This window comes from Salvelinus fontinalis, chromosome 1, assembly GCF_029448725.1.
Source record: "Salvelinus fontinalis isolate EN_2023a chromosome 1, ASM2944872v1, whole genome shotgun sequence".
NCBI lineage: Eukaryota > Metazoa > Chordata > Actinopteri > Salmoniformes > Salmonidae > Salvelinus > Salvelinus fontinalis.
In genome coordinates this window covers 22,432,864-22,451,341 of record NC_074665.1, presented here as the reverse complement: position 1 = coordinate 22,451,341, position 18,478 = coordinate 22,432,864, and the positions used below count along the sequence as shown (strand labels likewise).

General features: G+C 41.6%; 2 protein-coding genes across 2 annotated transcripts; both read right to left on the bottom strand.

Moving 5' to 3' along the window:
• Nucleotides 1-1,215: 1,215 nt before the first annotated feature.
• On the bottom strand, nucleotides 1,216-6,914 carry LOC129839524 (gamma-crystallin M2-like). Its single transcript, XM_055907069.1, has 3 exons — nucleotides 6,835-6,914; nucleotides 2,147-2,389; nucleotides 1,216-1,838 (listed from the first exon to the last, which is right to left on the bottom strand). Exons 1-3 carry the CDS (start codon nucleotides 6,841-6,843, stop codon nucleotides 1,563-1,565), a joined length of 528 nt encoding a protein of 175 aa, XP_055763044.1. The 5' UTR covers nucleotides 6,844-6,914; the 3' UTR covers nucleotides 1,216-1,562.
• A 1,055-nt stretch (nucleotides 6,915-7,969) lies between these two features.
• Nucleotides 7,970-9,911, bottom strand: crygmxl2 (crystallin, gamma MX, like 2). Its single transcript, XM_055907164.1, has 3 exons — nucleotides 9,867-9,911; nucleotides 8,727-8,969; nucleotides 7,970-8,296 (listed from the first exon to the last, which is right to left on the bottom strand). The coding sequence occupies exons 1-3, from the start codon at nucleotides 9,873-9,875 to the stop codon at nucleotides 8,021-8,023; spliced, it is 528 nt and encodes a 175-aa protein (XP_055763139.1). The 5' UTR covers nucleotides 9,876-9,911; the 3' UTR covers nucleotides 7,970-8,020.
• Between the last annotated feature and the right edge of the window lie 8,567 nt (nucleotides 9,912-18,478).

The following is an 18,478-nucleotide window of genomic DNA, read 5'->3' as shown; positions in this document are numbered from 1 at the left end:
ACAAGTCCAAAGGGTTCGTTGATGAAGAATAAATGAAGAAAAGACAGGATCTTGTCAGATATCACTGTTTTGGTACTTCTATGGAAGGAGCTTGATATTTGTAATGGAAAGTATTGTACAAATGACTTGCAGAGGTAGAGAGTCTGATACATGGATATTTTGCAGTTCTAGAATAGTCTATTGATGAGGGATCATGCAGTTTTGGCCGGCCTAGTAGGGCCTATAGTTTGCATGTTCTTTGCATGTAGCGTGTACAGAGGTAAACATACCGAGACACACAAACATAACGTACATGGTTGATACTAGATTTGAATCATGTCAGGACCCCCTGCATTACCTTCCATTTACGACAGACGCCAAGCACCCTGTGAATCTTTTGTCGAACGTTTCCCCGTTTAGGCAGAGCCAGATCCCATGTTTCACCCTGTTGACGCACTGACGACCGTGGGGATTGGAGTCCACATATATCAGAGGACGCAGGGCATGTCACTGGACTTTTACAGCAAAGTCGACAGTTCTTTAATTGAACATTACTCAAGGCCAAAACTTATATTTCTTGTTTTGTTTGATCTAAAGAGACTCAAAAGTGTTCCCAGCTGGGCTTCAATTTTTTTTATCAATAATTAATTGTCAAAGTTATTTATTCATGTGTATCTTCACCAATTATGGGCGTCTAATTAACAATTTCAATAATTGATGTTTATTTCTGAAAGGGTTCCTTATCACACTGGCTGCTGAAAAATGCATGAGCAGGGAAGCAGACTTGGTTTAGTTTTTTTGTTCTGAGAGAGCTTGATGCTCGGGGCTAGTACCAGGACACTTTGACTCTTCCCCTTTGAGTTGGCGCTAGCCCTGTGATGTGGGTCTAATACGGGCTTCTTTCATGGACCCAAAGCCCCTGCTCTGCACCATGTGATCTCATAAAGACTCCTACATGCCCATCCTCAGATACCCTTTTTTTGTTCTTTAATTACCGGCTTCAAATAATAATGTTTCCGTGTTCATTTTGCTTTGTGTATCAGGGGATGATGAGGATGATGATGTCACAACAGTCTGCAGAGTTGGACCTTGATGTGTATGCCTCTATGACTATCCAACTCCAACTGGCTTATGTTTAAAATGCCAAATAATGAACTTTAATAAAAGTATGCAAAACAAGACTGTGTAACCCATTTTGATAATGACAGTAGTTAATAAAAACAAAAGGCTCCTTGGTTGACTTTTATCAACTTTTCATTTATTTTGGTTCCTATAGGACAGGGGGTTGGGGACTGGCAAAGCACATCATTTTGCTCTGTAACAACCAAAACTAGAGAGACCATCACCGTTACCATACGAGCATCGCCTGAGCACCGAGGTCTACTTTCCCAGTCTAAGCAAAGCAGCGAAGACCCAACACCAAATGGAACAAAACCCCCAATCACGTTCATGTGATTTCAGGGTCAGATGACCACAGTAGATACACAACAGTCAAACAGTGCTAGCAATAGAGGGTAGGGCTTCAATACAGAATTTAGAATTGGGCTGCATTAGGGGAAAAAGAGGGGGGTCTCGGTTGACCTTCAGGGGGTCTCGGTGACACGTCTCAGGGAGCCGATGGTGGGGCTGGAGCTTCCCCACTCGCTGTGCCTCCTGTACTCCCCGGGGCGAAGGAAGTACTGACGACCCCTGTAGTGGGGGTGCTCGTGGAGGATCCAGTAACCCTCCATGACGTTGGCGGAGGAGATGTCGCGGCTGTGGAAGCTCTCGTGCAGGTCGGGGCAGTCCTCCATCATCTCCATGTTCTGACCCCTGAAGTCAGAGCGCTCGTAGATCTTCATCCTGTAGTTTCCTCGATACTGGGAAAGAAGAAGACAGACAAAATGGACAATGGATATATTAAATGATACACAGACAGTATATAGACGTTAATGTAAGTGTACTATAATGAGAATAAAATATAACTTGAACCATGACATTTGTGAAGAAGAAATTGTCAGTGTTAAAAAAAGGTGTTGGGTGGCATTTGTGAATCTATTTGTCATAGCCTCAGCCAAATGTCAGTTAGAATCTAGCCAAGTAAAAAAAAAACAGTAGACACTGTGGCCCTCAGCTCAAGGGACTGAAAACAATGTGGGACTAAGGACACACGAGGTGGTACACTCACAGGGGGCACCATACGGCAGGAGCGGATGCAGTCGTTGAAGCCAGCCCAGCGCTGGTAGTCGGGGTACTCGCCCTTGTTCAGCATGTACTGGTAGCCAGTGTAGTTGGGTTTCTCATAGGCCATCCAACAGCCACTGTCCACCTTTATGGAGTTACAGCGGCTGAAGTGGTTGTGCATCTCAGCACAGTCGCTGCTGCACTCATAGTGGCGGCCCTGGAAGTTCTTGTCCTCGTAGAATATAATCTAGAAAAGAGAGATGGAACGTTCCAATTAAAATGATACACACGATAAGCTAACGTAGCAGACGTAAAAGAAACACCCGAGCAGAGTTTCCACACCCGGTTTCCAGCGGAAAAGGAAGCTAGGTTGAATTAACTGTATCCCTGAAAGCCAGATGCATCCTGTTGTTGGCAACACCGCTAAGGGTGGGTGCACACATAACAGATATTGGGGAAATGTTTTGGCTGTCTTCTGAAAAATGTAAATAACCAGAAAAAAACAGAATTACATTTTCATTATCAGGAACTGCAATCCAACGTACACCATGTATGATGTGGAATTGAAATAGGCCAAGCCTACCTATAATATATACTTTTAGTACATGTGTCGAAGAAGAGTGTTATCAGACCAATAAGAAATGATCCACTTGTAACGCTCGTCTAATGCCTCCTCCTCGGACGAGGAGGAGGAGTAAGGGTCGGTCCAAAATGCAGCATAGGTTGAATCCATGATGATTTATTTACAGACAAAGACAAACAAGAAAACCACTTGGAAAATTACAAAAACAACAAAACGACGTAGACAGACCTGAACATGTGAACTTACATAAACACGAAGAACAGGAACAGACTACATACACGAACGAAAACGAAACAGTCCCGTGTGGTGCGACATACACAGACACGGAAGACAATCACCCACAAACAAACAGTGAGAACAGCCTACCTTAATATGGTTCTCAAACAGAGGAAACGTCAAACACCTGCCTCTAATTGAGAACCATATCAGGCAACACATTAAACCCAACATAGAAACACAACACATAGAATGCCCACCCCAACTCACGCCCTGACCAACTAAACACATACAAAAACAATGGAAAACAGGTCAGGAACGTGACACCACTGCTCATTTTCACATCCCAAAAACAACACTGGGGTACATGCACATCCGTTAGGGCAGTGTTTCTTAAACCTTTTATAGTCCAGTACCCCTTCAAACATTCAACCTCCAGCTGCGTACCCCCTCTAGCACCAGGGTCAGCACACTCTCAAATGTTGTTTTTTGCCATCATTGTAAGCCTGCCACACACACTATACGATACAATTATTAAACATAAGAATGAGTGTGAGTTTTTGTCACAACCCAGCTCATGGGAAGTGACAAAGAGCTCTTGTCGGACCAGAGCACAAATAATAATAATAATCAATAATTTTGCTCTTTATTTAGCCATCTTACATATAACACTTTATTTGTTGATGGAAAATTGTGAATAACTCACCACAGGTTAATGAGAATGGTGTGCTTGAAAGGATGCACATAACTCTGCAATGTTGGGTTGTATTGGAGAGAGTCTCAGTCTTAAGTCATTTTCCACACACAGTGTGTGCCTGTATTTAGTTTTCATGCTAGTGAGGGCCGAGAATCCACTCTCACATGGGTATGTGGTTGCAAAGGGCATCAGTGTCTTAACAACGCAATTTGCCATGGCAGGATACTCTGAGCGCAGCCTAATCCAGAAACCTGGCAGTGGCTTCTGATTAAATTACATTTTCACATAACCACTTGTTGCAATTTCGATGAGGCTCTCTTGTTCAGATATCGGTAAGTGGACTGGAGGCAGGGCATGAAAGGAATAACGAATCCAGTTATGTGTGTCATCTGGTTCGGGAAAGTACCTGCATAATTGCGCACCCAACTCACTCAAGTGCTTCGCTATATCACATTTTACATTGTCCGTAAGCTTGAGTTCATTTGCACACAAAAAAATCATACAATAATGGAAAGACCTGTGTGTTGTCCTTGTTAATGCAGACAGAGAAGAGCTCCAAATTCTTAATCATAGCCTCAATTGTGTCCCACACATTGAATATAGTTGCAGAGAGTCCCTGTAATCCTAGATTCAGATCACTCAGGCGAGAAAAAACATCACCCAGATGGGCCAGTTGTGTGAGAAACTCATCATCGTGCAAGTGGTCAGACAAGCAAAAATGATGGTCAGTAAAGAAAACTTTAAGCTTGTCTCTCAATTTAAAAAAATGTGTCAAAAACTTTGCTCCATGATAACCAGCACACTTCTGTACGTTGTAAAAGAGTTACATGGCCGCTGCCCATATCATTGCAAAGTGCAGAAAATACACGAGAGTTCAGGGGCCTTGCTTTAACAAAGTTAACCATTTTGACTGTAGTGTCCAAAATGTCTTTCTGGCTGTCAGGCATTCCCTTGGCAGCAAGAGCCTCTCAGTGGATGCTGCAGTGTACCCAAGTGGCGTCTGGAGCAACTGCTTGCACGCGTGTTACCACTCCACTATGTCTCCCTGTCATGGCTTTTGCGCCATCAGTACAGATACCAACACATCTTGACCACCAAAGTCCATTTGATGTCACAAAAATTGTCCAGTACTATAAAAATATCCTCTCCTGCTGTCCTGGTTTCCAGTGGTTTGCAGAAGAGGATGTCTTCCTTAACAGACCTCCCATAAACGTAATGAACATATACCAGTAGCTGTGCCAGGCCCGCCACGTCTGTTGACTCATCCAGCTGTAACGCATATAACTGTGAAGCAGTAATTGTTTCAAAACACCTCCTGCCATGTCACTGATGCGTCAAGTGTTGTTTGATGAAGGCATTTTCCGTAAAGTTTTTGGAGCCTTTTCCCCCAGCATTGTCCCAGCCATATCCGCGGCAACAGGAAGAAGTAAGTCCTCCACAATAGTATGGGGCTTGTCTGTCCTAGCCACTCGGTAGCTCACCATATAAGACGATCTAGCCCCTTCTTATTAATGGTATCTGTTGCTTATTACTCAAAAGTCGTCTTAATTCTCGCTCAAAAAACTCCCGTGGCTTATTTTTCAAATTGGCATGTTTTGTTTCTAAATGTCTGCGCAAGAGTAAAGGTTTCATCGAGTTGTGAGATAGTACTTTTGCACATATAACACACTGTGGCTGAGGAAAGGCACTGCTCCCAATATAAGTGAACCCCAAATCAATGTAGTTCTCATCATATTTGCGCCTCTTCGATGGTCCAACATCCCTGTCTGTTGTTTGGTGCTTTCCCGGGTAACAGGGCAGTAGCTCTTTGGATGTATCAGATTCACATCTGTCAGTGTCCATGCTAGCTGGGCTAAAAACAAATGTAGAATTACTGAAGCTAACATTGGATGTACTCGTGGAACCAGAACAACTTGTGTCGTCGACAGGTGGTAGTATTGTCTCTATGGACGCGGGCCTTACATTTTAAAACCATTTATCAATTTTCGAGCAAACGGAATGAGCAGCAGCTACATTTGGCTACATACAGAACCGTTAATGGAATTCCTGTGAGAGAGTAATGGTTAATGTGATTGGATGTTAATTATTTGACTAGGCTACCTGTATTTGACATTGTGTTGTTATTTTGCTGAAAACTAGATGGTTTAATTTTATTTTTGGCAGTGAAACGAGGATACTCAGGCGAGAAAAAAACCTCACCCAAATTATAGCCCCGTTGGAAAATATAAACAGACTGTTTGAAAATGTGAAGAATGTGAATCACATTTATATTTGGCGTACCCCCGACGGCATTGCGCATACCCCAGTTTGGGAATACCTGCTTTAGGGCATGGGACAAAGGAATGTGTTGTATCGTTGGAAAAAACTGTGTTGTGTCAATTGTGAGTGTGCCCATGTTGCTGGGGATCAGAAGTGCCCGGTATGAGAGAGACAGGTTGAGGTTGCCAGGGTGAGAGTAGAACAGAAGGTGTCGTATGCTGAGGCAGTGAAGAGGATGATGGGTCATAGATGAGTAGTAGGCCTAGGCCAATACAGAGTGAATTTGAGACAAAATATCTAAAGGATCGTATTATTAAACAGACTTTTCAAACATGAGTCTGTTGTAGACCCACTTCCTCTCTGCTTACCTCATGTTAAAATAAAAGTCCTGCACATGCGCCATATGTGGACAAAAAAGGAAAAACTTGTGGGGGACTTTTATTTAGTCTGTTTAATAATACAATCCTTTAGATCCCTCCAACTCAACTCGAGCTCGAAGCCAGTTCCACTGCATTTTTTTATTGTTCTCCTCTAATCAGGGACTGATTTAGACCTGGGACACCAGGTGTGTCCAATTAATTATCAGGTAGAATAGAAAACCAGCAGGCTCCAATGCCCCTGCTTTAGATAACAAATACACCCGTGTTGCTAAAAGAACCTACCTTTGAGACGATGCATTTGTGCTGCCCTCCTCTCCGTCCAGTCCATTCATACTTGCACATTAGCTTTGAGCCTTTAACACATTCTATTCACCATCTCCTAAAATCCCCCTCCAATATCATTAATGGCCAATCATGTCTAGGTAAATTGCAAGCTATTTAGTTATTTATAATACTATCCAGTGAATCCAAATATGAAATTGGTTTATCATAGACAATTGTTAAATGAGCCTCTTTCCTGTATTTCCCCATGAAACGCATAGTGTGTTCATGCTTACCTTGCTCATTGTGACTGTGTTTAGTTCGGACCGGACCGGGTAGTGAGCGGTACTGGACCTCTTTATAGACCCTGCAGGGATCAGGCCTTTGTAAATGTGACACAAAGCTTTGTCGTGTCAGCACAATGTGCTCTACAGGCTACAGAAAACTATAGGGCTGGCCCACAGCAGCAGCTCTTTGTCTCTGTCAAAAGCTCTCGATCTCTATGGAAAATACTGTACAACGGCACTTTCCAAAGTCACACAATAAGAGTTGCAACCTCTGCCTTTATTGGCATTGAGGCTAACAATGTATAGACAGACTGCCAGAGAGAGAGACAAATACTAAGCCATCCTTAACAGCTTTATAATGAATTGAACTTGTTGCAATGAGTTTCTGATTTGCAGTTCATTCAATCAGTTAGTTAATCAATAATGTACTTAATGTTAAGGCTGTGACATACCAGTATAGCAATATTTTTTCCTTGGCAAAAATGAAAACAGGAAGCAGACCAAACTCTTTGGTCCTTTAAAAACCTGCTGTATGTAAAATATTGTGTGCTGTAGCTTGGAAAATAGATAAATGTGACTCTAGATGACAACATAATGATGTTTGTTTCCAACATTAGGGCTGTTTTACTGTTTTCCTTGCCACGAAACTAACGAGTATGGCGATACTGGTATCATCCCTGCCCAACTTAAAGGAAAACTCCACCCAAAAACTATCTTTTTGCATGTTTTCATTAGTCCATTGTTGATATACTCCCAAAAAATGTGCATGTCAGCAATTAAGTTTTCAAGATATATAACTTTCAAAATACAGACATACAGCTGGATAAATCATTAATGAGGGTGCAGACAACTTTTATGGTTGATTATGGTATAGTATACATACTGTACACAGCAATTCTCCTGTCTAATAACCATACACTAATGCCCCCGGCCTCCGAAGACATGGATGTCGATTAAGGCCTCTCTAATTCAGAGGGGTTGGCTTAAATGCGGAAGACACATTTCAGTTGAAGGCATTCAGTTGTACGACTGACTAGGTATCCCCCTTTCCCTTAATTGCTGGAACTGAATTATTTACACAAAAGCTTTACTATTGTTTTGCCATTGATTTCAGATGGAAAGAAAATCACACAGAGAAGCCACATTTAAAAACCAGCACGTTTAATCACTTTGTTACAGTCCAGATGTGAGAAGCTTACAGGCCACTCCTCATTCTCCTGAAGGAGCCCACCATGGGGTTGTTGCAGGCCCAGTCGCTGCAGGCCCTGTACTCCCCGGGGCGGAGGAAGTACTGACGACCCCTGTAGTTGGGGTGCTCGTAGAACACCCAGTAGCCTTCCATGACGTTGGAGGAAAAGATGTCACGGTGGCGGAAACGCTCATACACGTTGGGGCAGTCGTCCATGAACTCCATCATGTGACCAGACATCTCAGGCCTGTTGTAGATTCTCATTCTGTAGGCTCCTCTGTACTGTTGGTAGAAGAGACAGAAAGGAGGGAATAGGGAGGACAAGAAGTGATTAGAGGCGAAATGATCACAGAGGTCACAGTAGAGTTTTATACACTGGGCGATCTAAGAATTTCTACACGTCAATTAATACCAGAGACTTGCTTCCTTTAGAAATAGATATTCAGTCAAATGAGGAGAAACCTCTCAAAGCAGAAGTATAATACTGCCAAAAACACTGAGTGATGATGAATAGAATGAAAATGAAGAAGGTAAGTCTTTGGGGTGCGTTCCTATTCCTTTAAAAATGACTGGATCTCCTTGTGGACTTTGATGCTTTGACTCCTCTCTGTATCTATAAATGACATCAAAAGACTGGTGATTGACGCTGATTTCTAAAGTGCCGTTTGATGTGTGGCAGGAGTTACCCTATCCATCAGTTTGACTGACTTACGGGTGGAAACATCTGGCAGGAACGGATGCAGTTGTTGAAGCCCATCCAGTGGTGGCAGTCAGGGTACTCTCCCTTGTTCAGGATGTACTGGTAGCCGTTGAAGTTGGACTTCTCGTAGGCCACCCAGTGACCGCCGGTCACCCTGATAGAGTTACAGCAGTTAAAGTGTCTGAACGTGTCAGCACAGTCACTGTTGCACTCATAGTGTCGACCCTGGAAGTTGTGGCCTTCGTAAAAGATTATCTACAAAGAACAGAAATGTATAAAATAGGTTATGTGGAAAGTTATTTATACTGAGTCGGCGATGATGATAGTAAAATGACTTTTGACTGAAAGCCGTACTCATGGACGTAGTGTTGATCCTCAACAAGTTAGCTCCCTTGCAAAGCTAGCTCTCTCAGCAAGATAGCTCCCTCGACAAGTTAGCTCCCTCAAGCTAGGTCCCTCGACAAGCTAGCTCCCTCAGCAAGCTAGCTCCCTCAACAAGCTAGCTCCCTCAGCAAGCTAGCTCCCTCGACAAGCTAGCTCCCTCGACAAGCTAGCTCCCTCGACAAGCTAGCTCCCTCAAGCTAGGTCCCTCGACAAGCTAGCTCCCTCGACAAATGCTATTTGATTTGAAACTATGGCAAGCTTAAGAAGCATTGTGCCTAAGCCTATGTATGCTTGATTTGGTCTGTAAAGGGTCGTTGCACACCACAAATATCTCCCACAATCAACAGCCTGATCAACTCTAAGGAGATGTGTAACGCTGCATGAGACAAATGGTGGTCACCTCAGATACTGACTGATTTTCTGATCCACGCCCCTACTTTTTTTGGTATCTGTGACCAACACAGATGCATATCTGTATTCCCAGTCATGTGAAATCAATAGATTAGGGCCTAATTTATTTATTTCAATTGACAGATTTTCCTTATATGAGCTGTAACTCAGTACAATTTTAGAAATTGTTGCATGTTGCGTTCATATTTTTGCTCAGTGTAGATTTACAACTTAAGTCTTTGACATAGCTTCATAAATTGTATGCCTAGCTTACTTTGCCAAATACCTTCCCTATACCTTAAGCCTAACAGCATTTGGTGATCTCCCTAATTACATCAGCAATCGTCGAACAAGTAAGCTAAACTTGTTAGCTCATACCTTTCCCATGGTTGGAGGGCTTGATGTCTGCACCGTAGCCCTCAGCAGACTCTCAGGCCCTTTTTTATACTCTTCTACTGACAGTAAAATAGACCTGTGTCTACATTGTAGTGACTAGAAGTTACCTTTTCAGTCATTAGTGACCATTCCAATTGTCTCTTAAACCATAGGCTACTCTTTACGCGCAAGTGCTGGAGTTTACCTATACAAATACAAAACCTCCCCCTCCACCCCATATGCCTACCTCATTCTGTTTTCTTTACACCGACCCTTGTTCAGCCATGACATGGTGATGCGCCCATTGAAACATCACACAAAAGGCCTTTAGGTACTGTATGTAGTGTGAACAACCAAGCTTTTAACGTTTGCAGGAGGTTAGACTGTTCGTGCACTCTCTAGTAAACGAAACAAAGCCATATATTCTACAAATACTTGGGGTTGATGTGAAAAGAAATGATTGAACGTTGATATGAAAAAGTTATGAAAATGTTAAACGGATTATCATAGTTTATTTCAGTGTGGGTTCATATTTTCCCTTTCTCTGATCTCAGGTCACAGAATCGTGGTTGTGTTCCGTTCGTAGACCTGTGTGTGTGTGCGTAAGTGATTCTGATGTTATTGATTGAATCAAGCCCTTGTGTTGATGTAATCTAGAGTGATCTGGTCTCTTCTTGCTTCCATAGCCTGCAGACCTACTCTGATGTCATGTACAGACAACTGTGTGTGTGTGTGTGTGTGTGTGTGTGTGTGTGTGTGTGTGTGTGTGTGTGTGTGTGTGTGTGTGTGTGTGTGTGTGTGTGTGTGTGTGTGTGTGTGTGTGTGTGTGTGTGTGTGTGTGTGTGTGTGTGTGTGTGTGTGTGTGTGTGTGTGTCAAAGGGAGGGCATAGTTGTGTCTGAGTCTATGTGAAAAGTAATAGTGCTCTGGCTTGTAAAACATACCCCAGAGCGGAAGGGAAAAGGCCAGAAAGAGTTGCCCTTGTGTGTTCTGTTCCCAAAGCTCAGCTGATGCCAGAAAGTTCAGTCTCATCCTTTAGCCTTTCATGAGGATAAGAGCCCATGCCCTCTCTATACTTCTGCATTTTGCTGCTTCAAGTCTGTAGAAAGACTATATTTTCTGAAACACAATAGCCATTCTGTTCCTGGGCAAAAACCTGCTACTCTGGCAACATTTTTAACCAAATGTGACTCATTATCAGAGTTAAAGAACAGTTGATAAGCTTTCATTTTTTGATAATGGTTGCCTTGAAATTCCCCTAGGCTTCTTTAGGTTTCATGTTTTAAGCAGCTCTCTTTTTCTGTGACATAAGTAGATAATTGATATCCTTTTATCACATTGTGCAGTGTAATTGTATCTGATTTATCAGATGTCTGCTTCTGTAAAGGTTCTTGTGAGAATTTTTGGGGGGTAGAAAATGTGACCAAATTGAGGTCTTGAGTGTATAATAGGACTCAGTCTTCATCAGACTCTTTGTTAGACTCTTCATCATTCTAGTTGCACTCATCTTATTTTTTTTGCTAAAGCTTTTGGACTGCATATTCATCGTTGTCATTAACACCAATATTATCATCATCTTCATCATCATCATCATCATCACCATAATCCTCCTCCTCCTCATCATCACCATAATCATCCTCCTCATCATCATCATCCTCCTCATCATAATTCTCATCATCATCCTCATCATCATCATAATTCTCATCATTATCTCAGGTTCTTTGCTGAAACCCTAGTTCTGAATCTTTATTATCAAACTCATCATAACAGCATAGTCAACCTCCATCTTAGTTGTCATCATTTTAACCCTCTGGGATGGTTTCCAACCTTTCCACTCATTAAATCTGATCGCAGCATCTGTGTGCCCCTGTGTTTTGCAAAGGAGAACCTTATTTCAGAACTCTCAAATGATCATCTTTAGCAGTGTTACAAGACATCTCCTTCCCATCCTGTAGGGAAAGCAACATCACAGATGCCCCTGCCTGTTATCTCTGGTCCCCCCCAGAGGAGAAATAAAGCAGCCACTGTGGAGCATTCCACTCTTCATCTTAGAACGAGAAAGATGGAGCGAGGGAGAGAGAATGTAAAGGGGGGGTACATTGCAGCTGTGTCGTCCAAGGAACACATAGTGCAGAGGAGTTACATGTAATCTGTTTACAAAAAACGAACTATAATCAGTTACGTACAGTTACCAGACAAAATATTGTAATCAGATTACATATACTTTGGAAAAACTAAATGATTACTTCTTGGATCACTTTTAAATTTAGAAAGGATGTTTGCCAGAAAAAAAATGCTTCTTGGATACTCTTCTACCTTTCTGTGTCATAGTAACGGAGAGTAATCAGATTACGTTTCTGTAATCCAAAAGTTACAGTACTGATTACAATTTTGAATAGGTAACTAATTACATTTAGAAAGTAACCTACCCAATCCTGCAATATGTGTAGGCTAATCACATAGGAAATGATGAAACTCTCAACCTTTTTTTTATTTTACACACTTGGGAAAGAAAGAGCCATACCACATATTTGATAGGCTACCTAATTAAACTGAGCCTATAACATCCTGAAAACAGATTTCAGTCAAAACAAAGAGACATTGAATTGCACTAAAACTGAAAATGGCTTCAAATTCCAAACCATGTCTTTAAACTCACTGTCAAAAACCATCACAATATATCCCCAAAATATTGCAGGCAGAGATAGGACCAAGTAGGCCTCCAATGTCGCCCATTATAAGCAGTCATTTAAAGAACACTATCTTGCTGACTCTTCTGGGGTGTAAACAAGGGGTTTATATATATATATTCATTCGATGGAGGCTTCTCTTCAGAATTGGCTAATCTGGTGTTGAAAACGCGACGTGATCGCTCTGTGCTCGCCAAAGCCTCTCACGTGAATAGAGTGAATACCTGTTTTGCACAGAGATCATCCTCCCCATTTTTCCATTAAAAATCTCCAGGCGGCCTCTCTCTCTGTCGCTGCCAGCGCGCGCTCTATATCGGGTTTGCCAGACGCAGACGCGGGAACTGGTATGAGCTCGTGCCAGGGCTGGGATTTACCGCGATGCGTCTGATGTGCTCCATCTTTTTGCTTGGGGATAATTAAAAGAGGAAATGGTACTGGAAGAACAGAACGGAGGAGGGGATGGGGGGGGGGGGGGGGGGCAAATGGATGCAGCTGTCATTTATTTTAAGCCGTTCATACACGTTGTTTATCCCTCATTTGTGACTTTGCTTAAAACTTTTCTCACCTGAGAATTTTGTACAAATCCCTCACCCTCCCACGAGGAATGCAGCAGACAACGCACAGGTGGACATTTTAGCCAATATGCTTTTTCAGGGGTTAAGTTTAGGCCTATGCTTCATTCAGCCTATAGGCCTACATTGCCTATAGGCATTTTTCATTTTTCATTAAATAACCCTGCTATTTAGCCTACTTTAAAAGACCATAGTCCACAATCTAAACACATAGCCTGAACCTTGCACCATAAACTAAACTTACTAAATAGTAAACCCACTTCTTCTTATCCAAACATTCACATCAATTTCACATGTGGGAGTAGCCTAGATCCGAAATGGATCTTAGTCTCTAAGTGTTTCACCATCTTTAAACTCTATGTCTCCCATGCCCCAAAGCTTTCAGTATAAAGAGCAACTTTTCACCCTGTGATCCACGCACCTTTTAAACAATGTATTCTGTTTACTGACACATGACAAAAAAAAGTTCAAATCCTCTTCATATCTCCTCTTACAAGGATAGGCTACACCTCACCTCAGCCGTGCTTGTGCATTTAGAGCCCGGTAAATGACTTCAATTGAGGCCCCTGAACAAACGGGAAATTCAGTTTGAAGGAGCTCTAACTTTCACCAATCCGTAAATTTATAATCACATGTGATGCCATTTCTTACTTCCTCAAATGTGTCATCAAAGCAAATGTTTTCTGACAACAGTAAGTGACAAGCGCGCCAAAGGAGAGGCGGGAAATCAGCCGTTGCGCTTGCTATCAATTATTGATCGCGTCGCGCCCGACCAACCAGCAGACGTATTGTGATAGGCTAATGAAATACATGAATTTAAAATTTAAAAAAGAAACCAAGGTCGGCCCCATTGTTGTGTGAAGGCTTGTGAGTTTGATTGACTGACTGCACATTTTTGTCGTTTGCTAGTGTGGCTGATCAAAGGAGGGCCCTTATTGCCCAAGGCCACTTGCAATTTATTTAGAGGGGCTGTGCCGCTGTCCCAGCAGGTAACAATACTGGGCCAAGCCACTCAAGATAATCATAGCTTTGAGGTGTCTCCCCCTCCCCCATAGGCCACACATGCACACACACGCACGGTTAAGAGGAAACATCCATATTAGACTGATTTAGATCACATTGGTAATACGCAAGGGTGTATTTTGGGCTCAAATTCTGAAAAGCCTCAAAGGAATATCCACATTACCTTGATAAAAATCCATAGGCCAACCAAGCGTTAGTGTTTGTCATTTAGGCCTATAGCTTGGACTTTATTTATAGTTAATTTCGGAACCATGTCCTGATTTCCAACAGACCCATATGTGCGGAAAATACCACGTGACAATTCTTCTTTCAATTTAGTTAAAATTTTAATTTTAATTATTATTAATTGTTTACTTTGAATTCAGTAGCCCAGGCCTAATAAATTAGGCTATCCGTTACAAAGAAGTTGAGTAGCATAACCAGCAGCTAGACAAAGAGAGGAGGGAAATAACGTGCAGTGTCACAAGAAAACGATTCTAGGTTATTAGAAATTAAAGGAAAATGCTTTCCATTATATAAAAGTTACTCACAACGGAATTCTAGTAATAGGTTACTAGAATTGAATGGAGGTAAACACATTTTAACATGTGCGAGAAATAAATAATATTGGTGCATCCGGGAGTGGAAAACAAGTTAAATTTTCGCAAGATCATAGGGTTGTCTTTTTAGTAGGCTACATCTGCATGCCACCTTGATACATTATTTTAGAAAGTGTGTTTGAAATCCCGTCCCGTGTACCGCATTAATAATACACGATAGAGAGCATATTAACAGTGCGCATATTCTGCGTCCAGACTCACTCGGGTGCTTACGAGGATGTGCTATAAACAACAGTCTCAGATCTCTTCCTCATAGAAACCGTCAAAAACAAAAGCCTGAAATACTACACCAGATTTACTCGTCTGACGAATCTTTTATCTCAAAATGTTCTAATTACAGCGAGGCTATCATTTCAGAAGCGTTTTTAATAGTCAGAACCCAAGAGAGAGACCTTTCTTTTTTTTTTACTTTTGTGAACACAGGTTTGAGTTCAGGTAGCATAGTGATCTGAACAGATAAACTATTGTATTGTATTGTATTATATCTAATATTAGTATAGTAAATGTAATCTGGCTACGTTATAGGCATAGCCTAATAGTAGCATAATTATAGGCCTATAGGTGTCATGCTTTGATAAGAAGTCAACTTAAAAACGTTGCAAACAGACTTAATTTTTGGTTTTATTATTATAAACCTGTTTCTTTTTAATTAACTCCATTATTTTAGACAAATAGGCTAATTTACTATCATTTATTTAGTAATATGTTTCATAGGCCCTGTCAAAATATGATATTTATGTTTCGATAATGTAGCCTAATGTTGTCTGATTGCACAGGTTATGGCACTTTTGGATGAAGACTTTTTCTCTTAAAGCACCATAAACATTTCGAATGTTTTTGTTGTCTTATATTAAGAGGAAAATTGAATATGTAGGATAGGCTACAATAAATTTTAATAGAGGTGGATTTCATAATGATGGTTCTCTTACATTGGTGATGCCCGTTTTTTTTACTAGACGGATACAGTTTTTGTCAGATGGGACTTTTCGTAGCAGGTTAGGAGAAGTAACGTAGCAGATTAGGATAATTAACGTAGCAGGTTAGGATAATTAGATTAAGATTAGGAAAAAGGTTAGGGTTACCTAAAATGTATAAAAAAAACTTTTGACGTTAATTTGACAAGCTGGATCGCTTCTTGCCATGACCCTACTGCCCTCCCACTAATGAGATTTATTCAATCTCTTGAATTTGAATAGACTCCAATTAATTAATTCAAAGTCCATGTGATGTGGCATCACTTTCTCTCATTGCTTTTTTTCCTATCATTTGTCGAGCAGAAACCGTTTATATGGACGAGTGAATACTGTAATAACATTGCTTTTAGGGATTTATCTTTTTTTGTGAACATGAAGGATGAGCCAGACCACGTGTTTCAATCAGTACTCAGCACGAAGTAAAAACACTACCGACTGCATCTGTATGCAACCTGCTCTTTTATGAGTTGAAAACAATGAAGTCCTTTGGTCAACTTTTTATTGCTCCTTGTAGATAGAATTCAATGACATTATACATTTGGGATCTATGTGTTATCAAGACTAATGCTTTGTTGTATGTCTGTGGATCCAACGTGTTAGAACGGTGACTCTTTACCACAAGAGGGCACTAGAACCCAAAACATTGGCCTTTCTCAGATAATCTGTCTCCTGCCTTTATGCTGTATCTCTGAAGCGGTTTATTGAGAGAGAGAGTGAGACTTTGGTACACAGTCACAGATGTATATTTGCTGAGGGGGAGATGCAGGGGCACACAGCACAGATCTGTGTTTATTGGATCTGTGGTCCCTCTCTCTGCACTGAATCCTATCAGTGTGTGCATATACAGGGTTTTGCTCAGTGGAGGTCGTTTTAAGCAGCCACTGAGAGAGAGGTGACCGGTCACCCAGAATATAACAAACATACATGTACTGCTGATGTCAAACAGGCTGCCACGAGAGTGAGTTTATCTATGGTATATGACATACATTGACATACATTGACATACCATTGTGACACACACACACACACACACACACACACACACACACACACACACACACACACACACACACACACACACACACACACACACACACACACACACACACATTTTACATTTACATTTTAGTCATTTAGCAGAGGATCTTATCCAGAGCGACTTACAGTAGAGTGCATACATTTTATTACATTTTTACATACTGAGACAAGGATATCCCTACCGGCCAAACCCTCCCTAACCCGGACGACTCTATGCCAATTGTGCATCGCCCCACGGACCACACACACACACACACACACACACACACACACACACACACACACACACACACACACACACACACACACACACACACACACACACACACACACACACACACACACACACACACACACACACACACACACTTACAACAATGGGCAGTTGGCTTTGTACCAGTTTGTAGCTCAGTGGATGTGGATGCTGACTGAGAGATGAGTGGAATACCTGCAGAGATGCCAGTTCTCCCATTGGGAGGGGCTCTGTCCAGGCCTTTTGTTCTGTTGACCATTCACTCCATTCATTTAGCTTTGTTCTCTCAAAAGCACAAGTGTGACCAATTGATCATTCAAAAGTATGTCCTCTAACCAGTCTATCTGTCCTCATAGCATGCCATATAAACTGTGTGCCATATGCTTTCAGTCATTTTTTTAAATGTGGAATAACTGGGTAGCTAGTACACTCTACTACCTCACTCAAATGAAATAAAATGTTATTGGTTGCGTACACATACAGTGGCAAGAAAAAGTATGTGAACCTTTTGGAAATACCTTGATTTCTGCATAAATTGATCATACAATTTGATTTGATCTTCATCTGGGTCACAACAATAGACAATCACAGTCTGCTTTAACTAATAACACACAAACAATTATACGTCTTCATGTCTTTATTAAACACAACGTGTAAACATTCACAGTGCAGTGTGGGGAAAGTATGTGAACCCTTGGATTTAATAACTGGTTGACCCTCCTTTGGCAGCAATAACCTCAATCAAATTTTTTCTGTAGTTGCGGATCAGACCTGCACAGTTGTCAGGAGGAATTTTTGACCATTCCTCTTCACAAAACTGTTTAAGTTCAGCAATATTCTTGGGATGTCTGGTGTGAACTGCTCTCTTGAGGTCATGCCACAGCATCTCAATCGAGTTGAGGTCAGGACTCTGACTGGGCCACTCCAGAAGGTGTATTATATTCTGTTGAAGCCATTCTGTTGTTGATTGACTTTTGTGTTTTGGGTCGTTGTCCTGTTGCATCACCCAACTTCTGTTGAGCTTCAATTGGCGGACAGATAGCCTAACACTCTCCTGAAAAATGTCTTGATAAAATTGCAAATTAATTTTTCCGGCGATGATAGCAAGCTGTCCAGGCCCTGAGGCAGCAAAGCAGTCCCAAACAATAATGCTCCCTCCACCATACTTTACAGTTAGGATGAGGTTTTGATGTTGGTGTGCTGTGTGTGTTCCTTCCAAACAACTCAACTGTAGTTTCATCTGTCCACAGAATATTTTGCCAGTAGCGCTGTGGAACATCCAGGTGCACTTTTGCAAACTTCAGACGTGCAGCAATGTTTTTTATGGACAGCAGTGGCTTCTTCCGTGGTGTCCTCCCATGAACACCATTATTGTTTAGTGTTTTACGTATCGTAGACTCGTCATCAGAGATGTTAGCATGTTCCAGAGATTTCTGTAAGTCTTTAGCTGACAATCTAGGATTCTTCT